The sequence below is a fragment of the Enhydra lutris genome, unplaced genomic scaffold (assembly GCF_002288905.1).
Source record: "Enhydra lutris kenyoni isolate GAN:26980312 unplaced genomic scaffold, ASM228890v2 scaffoldscaffold23, whole genome shotgun sequence".
NCBI lineage: Eukaryota > Metazoa > Chordata > Mammalia > Carnivora > Mustelidae > Enhydra > Enhydra lutris.
In genome coordinates, this window is record NW_019154107.1 from 12,132,322 (window position 1) to 12,150,175 (window position 17,854).

Below are 17,854 nucleotides of genomic sequence, written 5' to 3' on the forward strand. Positions count from 1 at the left end.
ACCCATAAAATAAAGGAGTGTCTGAGCTATTTATTGTAATCCTTTCCATCATTAACTTTCTCTCTTATGCTTTCCGGACCCATGTCAATCCCCATCCAAGTAATCATTGCTAGAATAGCAAGAGAGATAAGGAAAGGCTAGCTTCCCAGATAGAATAGAAAAATAGGGCAAATATGGGAAGACCAAGAAGCATTACTGGACCTCCCCTCTCCATGGAAAAAAAGAAAGATTCTCAATGGAAATGGTGTCTTTCTTCTTATATAAATTAACAGCAGGAAACACCAGAGGAGGAATCATTGAAACACCTAGAGACTCTCCAGTTGGAGTTGACTTTGATTTCTTGCTCTACCTGTCAGAAATCATCACAATGAACTTGAGACAACTCAAGCTGCTTAAATCGTCTGTCTGAAGCCTCAGTGTTCACCTCTGGGTTTCTTTGGTGGAAACAGATTAGCCAGAGAAAGAGCATCTTGCCTTTCATGATTAAGGCTGCTTGTAGAACACATTCACACATCCTCCCATCCAAGTCAATGACATTTGCCCTATTTGACAGATGAGCAAAAGGAAGCAGGGAAGAAAATTAGTTACTCAAGGTCAGGAAGATCAAGTGTTGAACTCAGGGCCAAGATCAGACCAAGATCCTTAGCATTCCAAACCAGTGTTTCCTCCACTGCTGTACTTTCAGATCTGGAATGGGTGGCAGGGTGAGCAAGGTGGACTAGCGTCCTACCTTCTTCCTTTTTATTTTCCTGGCTTCCCTTCCCTCAGACTGCTCTTTAAAAGAGCAATAGGCCTGATGTCAAGAGCTGGAAATTCTAGTCCTGGTTCTGCCACAGAAGGCTGGCTGGTCTCAGACAAGTCATTTATGTTTCCTGGGCCTCACATGCCCCACTGTTACTCTGCCTCAGTAATAGTACGAAAAAGGAAATCGGAGTATGTATTGGCTGATTTTCATGTTTATGTAAATTTGAGTTTTCAGTCCGCAGCTAGGGTTTGAAGGGTTGAGAAAGAGCAGGCAAATGGGAGTTAATTCCAACTGGGTAAGAGGAAATAGGACTAGGAGGTTCAGAGTAAATATTTAAGGTGTGGAGATTAGATAAGGTGAGCTAGACTCTTCTGTTTAAGACCCTTGCCTTTGCCCTTCCCTGATCTCCAAGTGCAGCTTAGGTATGTGTAACTCCTGAAACCTTAAGTCATCTTTCTTCCTCTCAGTTTTGTTTTGGTGAAAGGAATTGGGATGTGAAATACAGGCTGTTGTGGGAACCACAGGATCAATATATTTAAGAGTCTCTCATGTCCACCTAGCCCCACTTATTCTGAAATGTTTGAATTCTTTTTCTTAAAGATTTTATTTATTTACTTCACAGACAGAGATCACAAGGAGGCAGAGAGGCAGGTGAGGGTTGGGGGGGAAGCAGGCTCCCTGCTGAGCAGAGAGCCTGATGTGGGGCTCAATCCCAGGACCCTGAGATCATGACCTGAGCCGAAGGCAGAGGCTTAACCCACTGAGCCACCCAGGCACCCCAAAATGTTTGAATTCTGATTCCACTATACTGGTAGGCAAATAATTTGCTGTCCTCTTAGAATCTCAGAGTCAAAAGTATGTGAGAGTTGGAACATGGTCACTTTTTTTTTTTTAAATGGATCGATATGGTAGGTTCAGTGGCTTTCTTTTTTATCGCCTTCTAGAATCAAGGAAATCCTTATCTATATCATTTAATGCCTTTTGTGGTGTTTAGAAGCAAGTTAGCCTACGTCCTGTACATTTGCCAGAAGGCCTGTCTGTGTCTTCTTCCAGGAAATTCAGAAATACTGATTCATTTGCCCTCCTCTCCTAAGCAGGCCAGTTTATCGGTAGTTATTAAGTCCAGCATTTCTGTAAGCAGGCCTCATGGGGAACACCAGAATCTGGTAATTATACAGAGTATAGGAAAATTTCCTTCCAGAGCAAGTGTGGTTAAACTATAAACACAGAGATGGACAAGAGAATGTGGTGTAGGGACGTCTGGGTGGCTCAGTGGGTTAAAGCCTCTGCCTTTGGCTCGGGTCATGATCTCAGGGTCCTGGGATCGAGCCCTGCATCGGGTTCTCTGTTCTTCGGGGAGCCTGCTTCCTCCTCTCTGCCTCTCTGCCTCTCTGCCTACTTATGATATCTGTCTGTCAAATAAATAAATAAAATCTTAAAAAAAAGAGAGAGAGTGAGTGTGGTGTAGAGTAAGGGGTTGAGGGGGAAAAACAGAAATGATGTTCCAGAACCCGGATTAGGGAAAAGGATGGAAGGAAATGAAAAAGTAACAATAGTAGAGTCCTTTTGAAATTGACAGCATGGTAATTATTTTAGTGATTTTCAATCAGCATCTTTTAAAAATTGGGGAATTGTATACAATTTCTGGACACAAGAGACTCCCTTTTGAAGCTCCAGTTTTCTGTCCAACTAGGAACTATGAAACTGGGCCAAAGGCAGCAATTCTTTTATAAGCAATTGCTCATAAAATTTCAACAGAACAATTAGCATTCAGATTATATGAGGCCAGTAAAGTGAATTAATACATACCAGGGACAGGTGTGTTTGATGGCACCAATAAAATAATCAATAGTGTAGAAATTAGAAGCAGCTCCACCAGTTGGCACCAAATTACCAGGGTTTTTTTTTTTTTTTTTTTTCTTTTCTTTGTCTAAATCATGTAATTACTGCTGACCCAGGTTTGGGGTGTCTTTCCCATGTAGGCTTTTGTCTGTCTGAACTACAGTTACTCTCTTCTGTCTGGTGATTACTCAATTGAGTTTTCAGTTTGGGAAATTGCTGCAGGAGGGCAGCCCCTGCCTGGCTGGGTGTATGTTATAGGGACATTTCTTGTAAGTTTCTGTCTTGTTGAATCAATCCTACTTGTGTTACAGTGGCCACTCCTGGCATCTTCTGAGATTCCAAAATTAGTCTATTTGCGTGCACAATTGGAAAGAGAAAAGAGACCAAGCAGCTTGAGTAGGAAGCATATTTTACTTAGTTTTTAGAGGCCTCTGAGAAATTAAATAATTCTAAACTTGCTTCCTTACCCAAAAATAACTTAACTTTCTAAAGCCAACTCTGACCTCCCTCAGAGATGATCTAAACCAAAAAAGCTTCTGAGAAACTGCCATAGATGTTGCTCTTTCTGTACCTTCTCCCTCCTGCTCTTTACCCAAATATCCTAGGATTTTCTTAAACATTTATTGACTCATATATTTTGAGAGAGAGAGAGAGAGAGAGAGAGAGAGCACATGCACTTGAGTGGAGAGGCAGAGGGAAAGAATCCCAAGCAGACTCACTACTGAGCATGGAGCCTGACACAGGGCTTGATGTGAGTCTCGATCTCAGGACCCTGAGATCATGACCTGAGCCCAAACTAAGAGTCAGACAGTTACCTGACTGCATCATCCAGGCTGTCCTGTATATCCTAGTTTTATAGAACTTCCATTCTATAATATCAAGCTGGAGGTTCCTCTGGAGCTCCAGTCATTCAAACTCCTTCTAATCTTAAACCTAATGAAGGAGGTTCTAGGACTTCATCAATCATTTATATTCCTTGGACCAAGGCAGAAATGTGAGCTGCTACAAAGGACCTTCCCAATGCCCTTGAAGACCTTCTAGGATTTGCTAAGGAATTCTTTTTAGCTATTCAGACGTATAAACCTGGTAATTCTGACCTTTAACAACTTATACACATGCTTGTAAGTGAGGGGAATATAAGGGCATGAATGAAAAGTAGGCTGGACAAAGCTTTTTGATGATTTTTCTAAGTGAAAAGCTATAGGTAAAACAGAAGATTTTAACTCAACTTTTAGCTCAAGATTTACATAAAACTATCCCTAAGATTTTTCAAAAGACTATAGATTGGAGAAGCAAATCAACAATATACTCAATGGCCAAATGAATCTGGTTTCTGATTATTATACTTTAGAAAAAACTTTTAAACAATACTTTGGTGTTGACAAAAGTAATTGTGAAAACACTTTCCAAAAAAATTTAACTCCACCTTTGCTACCTAAAAGACAAAGCTGGCGCAAACAGCCTAAGAGCACTCTCCCCTCTAAGGACACAAACAACAGGGTGGGGAAACAATGCTCATAGAACAGAATAGGGCAGCTCTGAGGACAAGAGGGGATCTTTCCTTACTTCTACCCAATACCTTAGGGCAAACAGATGTTATTGGGAATAGGGTGAGATGAGGTCTCTCTCTCTTTTTTTTTTTTTTTTTGAGTGAATTTGACACACAATATAACACTAGTTTCAGGTGTACAACATAGTGACTCAACAAGTTTATACATGATGCTACATTCACCATAAGTGTAGCTCCCATCTGTCACCACACAGCTCTAATACAATACCACTGACTAATTCTGTATACTGTGCCTTTTATTCCAGTGACTTAATTCATTCCATACCTAGAAGTCTATCTCCCACTCCTCCCCTTCACCCTAAAGACATGGGAGCAACACTGCCAGAGTTAAGCCCCATCAACCTTCCTTTCCCCCTTCTTCGGAATATAGAAACACTATAAGTGGTAGGAATGTCTCATATCCCATGACAGTTTTGAAATTCTTACCTATCTCTTTTCAGCTGGGGCCCTTACAAGGCACTCATCAATTCCTTCTCATCCCTACAGACCCTATTTACCTGGCAAGAATGTTTAAAAAGCAGCTCTGTAGTCAAAAGTTGGCCAGATTAGAAGCTGGTATTCAGCACCTGATAGAAATTTTAAGGCCTCTCCCCTAAGTTAAAATTAGAGCTACATACCCAGAGGGAAAGAAGCAAACTGAGGATAACAGAGTCAGAAGGGTAGATCAACCTGTGATGTCATTTAAGCCACAACACAGTTCCTTGAGGGATTAAAAGCTATGGTCTTTATCTACAAATCTTGGCAAAACTAGAAATACAGCCCCAGAAACAACTGAAAATCCTTCAGCCTCTCCTTTTCACCAAGTGGAAAACATCCACTATTTACCTCAAAAGTCTTGTGATATCTCTGGGAACTCATATGTAGATCAGCCTCTATTCCTAAAACTTGGTTGAGGGGGAAGTTTTTTAAAATTATGAATGGCTCTAGAAGCACCCTTGCCCAAAATCCAGCCCAGAGCTTCCATAATGTTACTTGTCAAGGAAAGATACAAATTGTAAGTGCCTTCTCCACAAATATTAACAGAAAAAGTTTAAGCTGAGCAGGAAGCCTTAACTGATTGATTCCATGTGCCAGAAAAACACTTTGGATCCAATTTTTCTTTTATAAACTAGTGAGTTCTGAATTATCCTACTTGTCTCAAGGCTAAAAAATTTATTCTACTTTTTTAAAAAAGATTTTATTTTTAAGTAACCTCTACCCCCAACGTGGGGCTCAAACTCACAGCCAACTCCAAGATCAGGAGTCCCACACTCTTCTGACTGAGCCAGCCAGGCTAAAAAATCTAAAACAATAGCTTTAAGGTTACCATTTGTCTTTTTTGTTGTTGTTGTTCATAGGTGTTATACACGTGTGGTATTTACTAACCTCTGGGTATGGCCAAATTTAATTTATAAAAGAGTTCTGTTTAATTGGCTTAAAGAAAATTAGTGCTTATATAAAGTAAGTTCTCAGAGATGTAATAGAAATGAACCCAAATATGTTTCCAATTCATGTGCTCTAAGATTAATCCTTAATATATAAAAGCTAATTGAAGTTGGTTGGTTTAATTAAAACAAGTATGTTTTCAGAGTTGCCAGCATTAAATATAAAGCTTTTATTCTACCTAGGTTTGCCAAAAGTCAAATTAGCTCATGTTATCTCTGTTACAGAATTTGTCAGCAAGGAATATAACTTAAAAGGTGATGGCTAGCTGTTTAGTGCCTTGTGAAATTTTCATGACTAAATTATTTTATTTTATTTTTTTAAAGATTTTATTTATTTATTAGAGAGAGAGAGAGAGAGAGCATGAGCACAGGCAGACAGAGTGGTAGGCAGAGGCAGAGGGAGAAGCAAGCTCCCCGCTGAGCAAGGAGCCCGATGTGGGACTCGATCCCAGGACACTGGGATCATGACCTGAGCCGAAGGCAGCTGCTTAACCAACTGAGCCACCCAGGTGTCCTTTCATGACTAATTTAAACATCATTATTAAGAACAAGTGAATTAAATAGATGTATGGATATTATGCTTAACTAATGAATCATTGAACACTACGTCAAGAACTAATTATGTCCTATATAGTGGCTAACTGAACATAATAAAAATATTTAAATAAATAGATATAAGTAAGATAAAAGTTTGTAAATGAGCTTTTCAGCAATATTTATGTCTACTTAAATAGTTTTTCCAAATCCTTTTTGGTAATTTAAAACCTTAGAGTTTTGTTAAGTTAAATTACATGATAGATAGTCTAGACCATTTCCAAATCAGATAAAATAGTGAAACATTAATTGCTAAAACATAAGCTTATTTACTTTTGACTGTTACAGAGAAACTAAAGATACTTAGGTCTACTGGTAAACATGTTTTGTGCTATACTGAGAAATTTACTCTAAGAAGGCATATGTTTTTAAAAATTATGAAATGTATTCATAAATTTGCCAGTCTAAAGAATGCTGGTATAGGGGCGACTGGCTGGCCCAGTCAGTGGATCGTGCAATTCTTGATCTCAGGGTTGTGAGTTCAAGCCTCCTGCTGGGTGTAGAGATTGCTTAACAATAAAAATCCTAAAATAAAAGATGGGGACCTGGTTGGATAAATTGGTAGAGCAATTTGACTCTTAATCTCAGGGTCATGGGTTTGAGCCCCACATTGGGAATAGAAATTGTGTTTAAAAATAAAAAATAAATAAAATCTTAAAAGAAAAAGTGTGCTAGTATCACAGTTCACAATTGCTTACTTCTTAGTTTTCATTAGAAATTAAGGTTTCCAGGGTCACCTGGGTGGCTCAGTTATCTGTCTGACTCTTGATTTCAGCTCAGGTCATTATCTCAGAGTTGAGAGATAGATCCCCATGTCCAGTTCTGCACTGGGTGTGGAAGCTACTCAAGATTCTCTCTCTCTTGGTGCCTCAGTTGTTAAGTGGCTGCTTTTGGCTCAGGTCATTATCCCAGGGTCCTGGGACTGAGCCCCGCATTGGGCTCCCTGCTCCGTGGGGAGCCTGCCTCTCCCTCTCCCACTCCCTCTGCTTGTGTTCCCTCTTGCTGTGTCTCTATCAAATAAATAAATAAAATATTTTTAAAAAATCTTTTAAAAAAAGGATTCTTTCTCTCCTCTCCCTCTGCTCCCCACCCCCTGCCCACCCCTCACTTGCCCACTCTCTCTAAAAAAAAGGAAGAAAAGAAATTAAGGTTTCCTGGAGTGCCTGGATGGCTCAGTTCATAGAGCATGTACCTCTTGATCTTGGGATCATTTGTTTGAGCGCCATGTTAGGAGTAGAGATCACTTAAAAAAGAAAAACAAGGTTTCTAAAAGTTAAGAATTCTACTAAATATAATTTAGCCTACTAGAAATAATAAGGAAACATTTTCATATGCCAAGAAAGTAGGATGTTATGTGTTCCATAAGGAAAGATATGAGAAATGGAGTGTGTTTTTTGTTGAGGGAAAAGAAAGTTTTGTGCTAAAGCAAGGGCGGTTATTTAAAGGGGGAACACAGAGACAAAATCTGAATGTAAGAATGAACATTGTAGAAAGTTTGTGAAAAGGGAATCTTTGAAAAAAAATTATGCATGATCAGGACAACAATTGGAATGAATGAGTTTTTTTCAAGACCCAAAGAAAGTCGCATGCTCTACAGTCAGGTGTCCCTGGAATGAATGAGTTTTAATGTCAAAGGTACACTGGTACAAGATTAGAATTGGTTTCCTCTCACTGTTAAAACAACAAAGTTTTCTCAGATTATTGGTCCACTCCCAATAAGAAAGTATAAACAAAGGTTTTTGTCTTTGACTTACTCCAGGTAAAAAAGTACTCCAGGTAAGAAAACTGAATTTTTTAGGTGTTTTGTCTTTATCTGGTCTTTGATTACTTAAGGAAACTGATCTTCTCAATATTAAGAGCTAAGTTTTGTTAACAACTACGTAACCTTCTCTATTTGCTTTTAGAATCTTTTATTGTCACCTTGGATAATAAATAAAAGAGTATTAAGTTTTGTAATTATCTGTGATACTATTTAGGCAGATGTTTTAAAAACTTATGTTATTTTTAACAAACTTCCCCCAATTCAAATTCTAAATGAAGTCTTTTTTGAATAAATTGTCAAATTGCCAAAGCACGGTCAGGTAAGTGATGATAAACCTTGGGTTATATTGTATGGGTGAATTGCTATTACTATAACTGCTCTAGAAATAATAGTAAATTCCTAAAGTTTTAATATGTCCTGGTACAATGTTATCACTTGTAATTCAAATGATTAAAGTGTTGTGTGTCACAGAAATAACCACATTTCTTTGTCAGCTCCATTGTAATGAACTCTCATGGAACTCTCATTGGATCTTGAACCATGGCCATTCTGAATCTTTTGTCATTTACAGTTCTTGTTTTATACTTGATGCTCTTGCAAATGTGTTTCAGCTTCAAGGAGATTCATGGAAAGGACTTTTGATAAATACAGGTTTCTGATAACAAGATGAAACAGGATACGAATTTCTGTAACTAGTGTGAAATGTGGATTCAAACAAGAAGAATTAATAACATGCGCTGGAATAAACTGAGGAAGATGATCACAGTTTTTATGAGTCTTGTTCGAAATGTTGCTGGTTTTCTAATGTTTGCTCTTCCAGCTTTAAGGAAACTTTCCCTCTTAAGCTATCTATGAACAGAAATTTGATTAAATATTCCTTTGTGAACAAATATGAAACATTTGTGTTTTTCTCCCTACCTGACCCCTCCAGAGTTTAGAAACTCAGTGACTATTTCTGTTTTCATGGCAATTATAGTTATTTGCAGAGTTTATTAAGAATCTGCTCTCCTTGTAACAGAACACCATTGTAAACATTGGTTATGTTACCAAGGCTTTGACTGGAATGTTGTATTTGAGAGAGAAGTGCATAGTCTCAGATATGACCAAATAGCTTTAGGGAACTGAGGCTGACTTTATGGAGCCAATGAAGCCCCTTGGAACAATAAGCCTGATACCTTGCTTATAGGGTTCCCAGCAGCCTTACAACATGAGTAAGGAAGGTCACTCCCTGGCAGGAGCAGGAACCTCAGGATATTTGGGGGACCTCTAAAAGGGAGGATTCACCCAAATCCATAGCTATTAATTATACAAAAGTCTGATGGCAAGTTATTGGCGTTGGCTTCTTAGCCTGAGGAAGCTGCTGAAAAGTCAATCTAAAATTGCTTATGAAATGTTTCAGTAAAGCAGATTTAAAACAAGCTATAGAATCCATCACTATTCTTGCTATACTTCAGAAAAGAATCAGGCCAAGGTGTTGAAATTGGACTTATTTTACAAATTAGTATTCATTTGGCTGTCTTTGGTGGAAATGAGGGTGATTTTAGAGACTGTTAAGAAATAAAACCCAACTGAATAAATCTAAAGATCTAATTGGTTTTATTAAATAATTCATGAATCAAGCAGCACCCCATCTAGCAAATAGAGGGAAGCTTTCAGAAATTGTACGAAATGGAGGGTGTTTATAGGAAAGAAGGTGGGGCCTGAACCTTATTAGTAAAAGAAAAGGATTGTTCTAGGCAGGGTCACTTTCCCTTGGGGGAAGAAGCGGGGATCTTATCATGCAGATTACTTCTTCCTCCTTTGGGTGGGGGTGGATGGAGAGGCCCCACAGGACAGACTCCTTGGCATTGAGGAGGAAAATTCCAGACTGACCCATCAGTTAAGATTACATTTCTGGATTTGCAACGAGGTGGAATGAACTAGAGGGTATTTTGCTAAGCGAAATAAGTCAGTCAGAGAAAGAAAATTATCATATGATCTTACTCATATGTGGAATTTAAGAACAAAACAGAGGGTCATAGGGAAAGAGAGGGAGACAAATGGTAAGAGGCTCTTTAATCATAGGAAACAACCTGAGGGTTGCTGGAGGGAAGGGGGGTAGGAGGATGGGGGTAACTGGGTGATGGAGACATTAAGGAGAGCAGGTGATATAATGAGCACTGGGTATCATATAAGATGGATGAATCACTGACCCCTACCTCTGAAACTAATAATATATGTTAATTGAATTTAAATTAAAAAAAATTACATTTCTGGGGGAGATTGAAACTGAAATTACATTAGGTATTAGGTTCCAGTTTGGGAACTCGGCATAAGTCACACCATTTTGGGCCTGTAGTTTTCTTTTTAAAGAGAGAAAAAAAAACTGCAGTAACACACATATTCAGATATTAGATTCTAGTTCTGATTGAGGATTGTTGTTTCCCCATAAAACTGTGCTGGATCCTGAATTCTGGTGTCCTCAGATATCTGGCTGTGATTCTCCAACTAAGGTTTCTAGTTTTCTTTCCTTCTTTTGACTTGGAATCACTGAGAACTAAAATTGCTGTTTTGGGAATGCCTGGGTGGCTCAGTAGCTTAAGTGTCTGCCTTTGGCTTTGGGTCCTGGGATCCAGACCTGCATTGGGCTCCTGCTCAGCGGGAAGTCCGCTTCTCCCTCTGCCCCTCCCCCTTTTGCTTTCTCTGTCTGTCAAATAAATATTTAAAATCTTAAAAAAAAAGTTGCCATTCCTGAAGCCCTGCAAACTGGAGCTAGACAACTTGAGAGATAAACTTCAGAGAAACTGTCACAACAGCCCGTGTTTAGACGGTCTTCATGCCTTTTGCTGTATGGGCCATTCAGAAAGATCACCAGAGATACTCAGACTGCAAACTAGGAAAATTTATCAGAGTGCCACCGTCTGCTCTCTCTCCCTCTGAAGATGGTATGAACTTGATATCTAGAAATCTCACTGGCAGCACTCAGGACCACAATGGTTTTATAATTTGCTCCAACCAGTAACATTTTTTCCTTTGTTTTTCTTTTGTTTCCATAGAGAGGCTTTTTAAAAAATTACCTGATTGCTTGCACAGTATGGGCCTAACTTTGGGAACCCCCTTTCAAGACCACCTCCCTAAATGAGACACAACTGTTAACTGAATATACCTATTTTCAAAAGACTAGTTCCTGAGATACAGAGCAGACCTCTTAAGGTTCAGAACATTTAAACTCCAGTTAACGGGGAATAATATTGATCTCTGATATTTTTCCAGAAAAAAAAAATCTTGATCAAAATGCTCCATTTTTCTTTCCAACTCATGAACTCTTGAAGTAGGCCAGAAGCAGCAACTATTTTACATACAGTTGGTCATAAAGTTTAAACACAGGAACTGGCATTCAGATCCTAGGAACCCAGTCAAGTGAATTAATACATACCAGAGACAGTTTTGTTCGATGGCACCAATAAAACGATAAGATAGTAATCAGAAGTGCCTCCACTGGTTAGCACCAAAGTAGCAGTTTTTTTTTCACTTCCTTATCTAAATCATATAATCACCCCTTCCTTCTTGCTCATAAAAACCCCTTGCTTTCCTTTCATGACCAAGACCCTTTTTTGATTTCTCCAGAATTCTGAGCCCCCAAATAAAGGCCTTTGTTGTTTTCAATTTTGCCTCCTTTACTCCGTTGATAAAATGATATGCAATAGAATAAGACAATGCAGAATGTGTAACATGGAAAGATAAATTGTTTTAAAAACATTTCTCAATAACGTTAATATGCATAAACTATTTCTATGTATAAATACATGTATTAAATATAAAATGTATGCGGACATGCGCGCGGACATACACACACACCTGGAGTTGTCAAACTATTTCTCACAGCGGGTTTTGATTCAAAGTTTGAAAAGCCCCTGAAAGAGGACTCAAAAGGATCCTGGCAAAGTAAATTCAAGGTCAAATGAGAGAGCCCCTTTCCTCGCCTTTTGCAATGTAGAGCAGTTAATACACGGAGAGGAAATTGCGTGGGAGGGAGGGGACACCCGAGCGAGGTCAAGCGAGGAGCAAGGGCGCATCAGGACAGGGAGGTGCTGGATTCCCGACTGTCAGCTTAAGTAACCGGGAGGTTGATGCTATACGCTTCCCTTAAATGCTAAACCGAAAGAACTTCCGCGTTCCTTGTCCCTGAAAAGCGTACAAAGAAATGGGGATTCGCTGTGCTTCTGGAGGTCACGCTACATGGGGCCAGTTCCCGCACAGGGAATTATTATCCAGGGCAAGGAGAGGGGAGGTGGGCGGGGCGTGGGAAGAGCGGGAAGGCCTGACCAGTTCCATCGAGAAGAACGACTCACGTCGTGCTCTGCACAGCCCACCAGAGGGACCAGCAGTTCTGCACTCTGGGACCCATTCGCGGAAGGAAGCCCCAGGGGGCGGGTTGGGAGTTGGGCCCTTTTCCAAGAGACAGCGGCGCTCCCAGCCAAAGGGCAGCACCCGCCTCCGTCCCCAGCCCTGCAACCGAATGGCTGGGCCGCCGGGTCGCAGGAACCCACGTGACCTGCTGCGTGGGCCACCGCCTCCGCCGCGCCCAGGCCCCGCCCCCGTGACGTCTCACCGCCCTCTGATTGTCGGAGCGTTCCGCCTCTTTCCGCGTTCGCTAATTGGCTCGCCGGGCAGGCAGCGCTTCCCCCCCCCCCCCCCCCCCCCCCCCGCCCCGCCACGCCCCCGGAGTCGTGGAGAACGCGTTTGGGGGCGGGGTCTGGGTTGGAGGGGCGGGGTGATAGGGTTCCGCGCGGGTAAAGGGGCTGCCTGGAGCTCTGTCCGAGCGTTCTGCCGTGCACGCCGCCTCGCCTTCAAGGCTCGCCGTCTGCCCCTCCCCCGCCCGCCGCCGTCACCGGGGAAACGGGCCGCGATAGCCCGCTGACCCGAAGCTGGTTTCATGGCAGCCGCGAAGAAAGCAGTTTTGGGGCCACTGGTGGGGGCAGTGGACCAGGGCACCAGCTCAACGCGCTTTTTGGTGAGCCTAGGGTGACATTTGAGGAGGCGCTGAGCCGAGGCGGGAGCCCAGGGACCTCGGGGCTGGTTTTCTTGTCCCCATCCCGCGCCTTCCCCGACCCCGGGCCCGGTCGCTAGGCAAAGGGTGGAGGCCAAGGCCCCCAGACCGGGACCTGCCACGCTGGAGCTACCCTGCGTGGGCCTGGGGGACCTCGGCCTCTCGCAACCCCCGCGGTCGAGTTGAGCAGCCCTGGCCTTGGTGGTGGAGCCAGGTCACCTACTAATAGGGGACTCCACCCCCAAAGGGAGCTACGACTCGCCGAGCATCCGTGCAGAGCGGCCCGCCTGCAGCCAGGGACAGGTGGCCACATTGACCGCTAGTGCGGGCTTCACCAGGAGCATTTGGCCTGCGGGGCGCAGGACGTCCTTGGATGGGGCGAAAGCTGTGTCACGGCTTTGGTAGACTAACACGGCGTCCTTTGGAGCAGTAGAACGAATATAGTATTGGCGTGGGGATGCGTTGTCATCCTCTCCCACAGAAATTGCAGAAGGTGGAATGCTGGCGTGGGGGGGGTGGGGGGGGCGCAGAACACCTTACGAAAAAGTCACACTACACTGCTTTTACCGGCATCTTTACTTAATTCCGGATACTCGAAAATTTCAATTTCTGGTACTTTGCGGGTTACAGATGGTTTTCTCCGTGCTTCACAGCGTAAAATGATAGGAGAATTCTGTTTCCCTTTTTATTTACCATGTATGACAGCAGTTTTATCACAACGGAGTGCTAGTTAAGGGACTCTGCTTATTAATATGTTTTGTGCAATTAGGAAACTTGCTCTTAAAGTGGTGTAGGACTGAGTTTAGTAAGATAAAAGTAATTGAAATAAATGGTTAAGAACTCAAGCTTTCAATGGACATTTGACTCATTTGACAGGTTGATGTAAATATTGAATGATTATTTAGCTCTGTCTTTACTTCAGATCATTTTTTCATGCGTTATTTTGTATGTGTATATACTGTGTATATATATGTATACATTATATATGAAGTTTATATGTTTCTTCCAAGTTCTGTTGAGCTGACCACTTGACTAAAACCTGTATTTGTGCCTTCATTTTGATACTTGTCTCTCTTGTCTAAAGTGAAAAGCTTTCAGTACGATTTTAGTGTGAGTCTCCCTTAATGTTAATGACTTACCCTGGTTTGAGTTACCAAGACGTAGTTCTACTGTCTCTTATATTGCTTATCTTTTGATCACCCAGGGCAGGTTTCACTTTGTCTTATTTTCATATCTTATTTTCACTTTGTCTTATTTTCATACAAATGTAAAGTAATCCTGAATCATAAGTAAAATAATCTAACTGGATTTGATTAATATATAAAATACACAATCATCATTACCATCTCCCCAATTTAAGAAAGATCTTTAAGACATGTGTTGGGGTGCCTGGGTGGCTCAGTTGGTTAGGCGTCTGCCTTTGGCTCAGGTCATGATCCCAGAGTCCTGGGATTAAGCCCTGCATCAGGCTCCCTGCTCATCAGGAAGCCTGCTTCTCCCTCTCCCACTGCTCCACTGCTTGTGTTCCTTCTCTTCCTGTGTCTCTCTCTGTCAAATAAAATCTTAAAAAAAAAAAAGACATGTTTATTAACTGTGGGTTAATTTTTTGAAATCCTATTTAAGAATTACCCACACAATGCCTGCAGGGGCCAGCCAGGTAGAAGAGAGCAGACTCAGGCCAAAGGGGATAGCCTACAGCTGCCAAGCAGGAACACCAGGCAATGTCGCCAGAGCTTCAGATTTTTTTTTTAAAGATTTTATTTATTTGACAGAGATCACAAGAAGGCAGAGAGGCAGGCAGAGAGAGAGAGAGAGGAGAGCTTCAGATTTTTAAAGAAAAGCTGATAGTCTAGAATTCTCAGTGAAATTTTTCTCTTAAATGTTGGCAACTAGTTCATAAAGCTCAGTCGGGGCCAAACTCAACGTGGTGATTATTCTCAAGTTTATACAGCTTTTGCCCTCTGTGAATATGGGTAAAGAATTTCAGAACTTTGCAGGCTTCCTTTTTAGCAGCCAGCCTTACTGTGCTTGTCTTCCTTTTGACTCTTCACTGTTGACGTCCATGTAGCTCAGCAGTCTTATCTATTGTAGGTCATTCTTCAAATTCTGCTGCCCAAGAGGCATTTTTCTGCATTGGTGGGGAAAGAATTTGTCAACTTCAAGTTATCACAATAATTTGTTCAGTGTATGATATGAACAACCTAAGCTCCCAGAAGCTGGGTTCTCTTTACTGGGCTCTGTATGGCATGATCTCATTGAGTAAGCTAAGGTGCAAATTCAGATTCCCATCCTGCTTATAGAATGATGCATAAAAGTTGATCAGTTAAGTTTTCTGCTTCTTGAGAAACAAATATGAAGGCATGCCTCACATGTCCATAAAAGATTTAGACATTGTGTGAAGTGGAACAGAACTTAGGAACGGTTTAGCGAAATGTTTTCTTCTTTGGTTATAAGGAAAGTGGTTGCTAAACAACTCCCTGCAAAATACAGATAATAAATTTGCTGAATAAGTGCTTCCATCCTAAGGTGATTCCCAGGAGTTGTTCCAATCGTTTTGTTCTGTGTTGTAATTCTGACTCAGAACTCATTGCTTACCTTCTCAGGAAAGAATACAGTGAATGTGAACTGTCATAAGGAACCTTGCAAAGTTAAAGGTGTTTGAACAACTTCCTGACCATTATTCATCAGATTTGCGTACCTCATTCCACTTTTATAAGACCCATAACCTCTGCAAGCTTTCTTCTTCCTTTTTCTGTAATAGGAATGTTAGCTTTCTCCAATGATGGACACAAGATTTCTTTATTCATGCTCTTTCATCCGAGCAAATTGCCTCCTCCCCTGTTCCTCATATCTGCTGCCTGAAATTCCAGTCTGCTTCCAAATGGTGCCTTAACTGCCATCTCCTAGCAGGTCTTCCTCAAACCTTGGAATTTCTACCCCTTCCTATCCTACTTTTCTTAAAACCTCTCTTCCTAGCTCTTATCACCTGCTCTGTATTATAATCATATACCTGCTCTGCTTCGGAGCAGGGACCTCTTTTGAAGTCTTGGTCTCTGTGTTCCTTAAAACATCTTGGTCAACACCGCAAGTGAACATGTGTTTTGTCTACAGGGAGCACTTGCTATGTATTTATTGAAGAGATGTTTATTTCTCTTTAATAGGTAAACTGAAATTTGATTCCAGTTTTGTTGTCTTTTTTTTTTTTTTTTTTTTTACCTTGCCAAAAAATCTTAAAACTTCTTGACTTGGGTATATTTATTTAATTTCTTCTATTTTAGTAGTAGACCTGCCTTTTAAGAACATGGTCACTTCTAGTTGTCAGAGTCCCCCCTGCGACCCTATGCATAGGCTTTGTGCTAAAGGAAGAATTTCATACTTGTCTGATAGGAAAGTGAACTGAGGTTGGCACATGATTACTCAGATTACAGAATAGGAACTTCTTGGAAAGAGAATCAGTGTAACAGGTTTTAAGGAGGGGCCATTTCTTTAGAAGACTATAAAGTTTCAGCTGGAACAGTCAACTTCCTTCTTTAATTTGGTAACTTTGTTTTTCCCCCGATTAAGTTGGATGTTACAAAAAGCAAAGACTTGGAATTTGTTGTGACTTGAAATGTGTTAGATGCAGCAATTGAGGATTTTTCTAGCATTATCTCATTTAATCCTCCTAACAACCATGGTGTAGGTAGTATTATTAGGCTCCTTTCCTGTGCCCAAGGTCACAGAGTAACGGGTGGAACTAGGATTCAAGGCCAGCTCTGTCTCACTCAGAAGCCTGTCCTCCTAATTCCTGCCTTAGGCTTCCCAGCTGCCTGGAGTGCTGTGAAGGGGAGATGAGAGGCTGGGGAAGCCCACTTACCCACCTTTCAGGTGTCCATTCAGAGTACAATCACAGATGAGTCTTCACCAAGAAAAATATATGTACACATTTGTTTTGCAGTATGTAAAAACAAAACAAAGCAAACAAAGTTGCCTTTGAATAAGTCTTTCTGGTTTTGATGATCTTGTGACTCAGATTCAGTGGGTTCTGGGCAGGGCTCAGGTGTAGTCACCCTGGATAAGGGTTGCACAAACATTTTGTTCCAGTAGCCCGCATGTCCGAAACATGGCTAGATCTATAGTTCCATGCTTGTTTTGGCACAAACCATTGCCTTGGCCCCAGTTGTTCCATCAGACTTTGAGATCTCCTAAGGCTTAGGGACTGATTTCCACTTTACTTCTTTCATTCGACATACTTAATATTAATAAGCACCCATAAAGGGCTGGGAACTCATGAAATTTGGTAAAAACTAATTTGCTCCTAGGTAGGATGAGGCCACTGTTGTGATAAGTTGTATTTCTTTTGTGTTTTCTTTTTTCCACCAGGTTGGCTTATTTTCTTGCCCATCACCTTACACAAATGGCAAGAACACTGTCTCATCACAGAGCTGCCATCCCCTTGTTCTCTTGTCTCCCATAAGCATTGCATGTTAAGAACTTTCAATTTTGAGCTCTTTAAAGGGCAGGATGGTATCTGTTTTTTCCTCCCCAAAGCCTAACACAGCACTTCACATGTATGTAGTGGGTGCTCCTTACATGATGACATCTGAGCCCTTCAGATGTGTTGACTAGAATTCTAGGATTGGAAGACTAGGAAGGGTAAAATTTGTGGAGGCTTGGAAAAAGTCTAATTTGGCAGCTATAGCTAGAAAAATATAATGTCATTTGCTGTCTTTTCCTTACTTCTGGGCTTGTTGGAAGATGCCAGGATGCCTTTTGTGGTCACGTTGGCAAAGTAATAGATTTGTAGCCAGTATTTTTATTTTAGGTCTTTCAAATTTATGTAGTATCATAGAGTTCTAGAGGGGGAGTTTACATTCCTGAAAAATGTTTTATCACATAGTGAAGCTGA

At 41.2% G+C, this 17,854-nt stretch overlaps 1 protein-coding gene across 4 annotated transcripts in view; it reads left to right on the forward strand.

Annotated features, from left to right (window-relative positions):
- Positions 1–12,721: 12,721 nt before the first annotated feature.
- Positions 12,722–17,854, forward strand: part of LOC111150419 (glycerol kinase) — a 76,902-nt gene continuing 71,769 nt past the window's right edge. For all 4 annotated transcript variants that reach the window (XM_022507852.1, XM_022507849.1, XM_022507850.1 and 1 more), the window contains exon 1: positions 12,722–12,930. In XM_022507852.1, the coding sequence (XP_022363560.1) occupies positions 12,853–12,930 (78 nt within the window). In that variant the 5' untranslated portion in view covers positions 12,722–12,852. The remainder of the gene's footprint in view (positions 12,931–17,854) is intronic.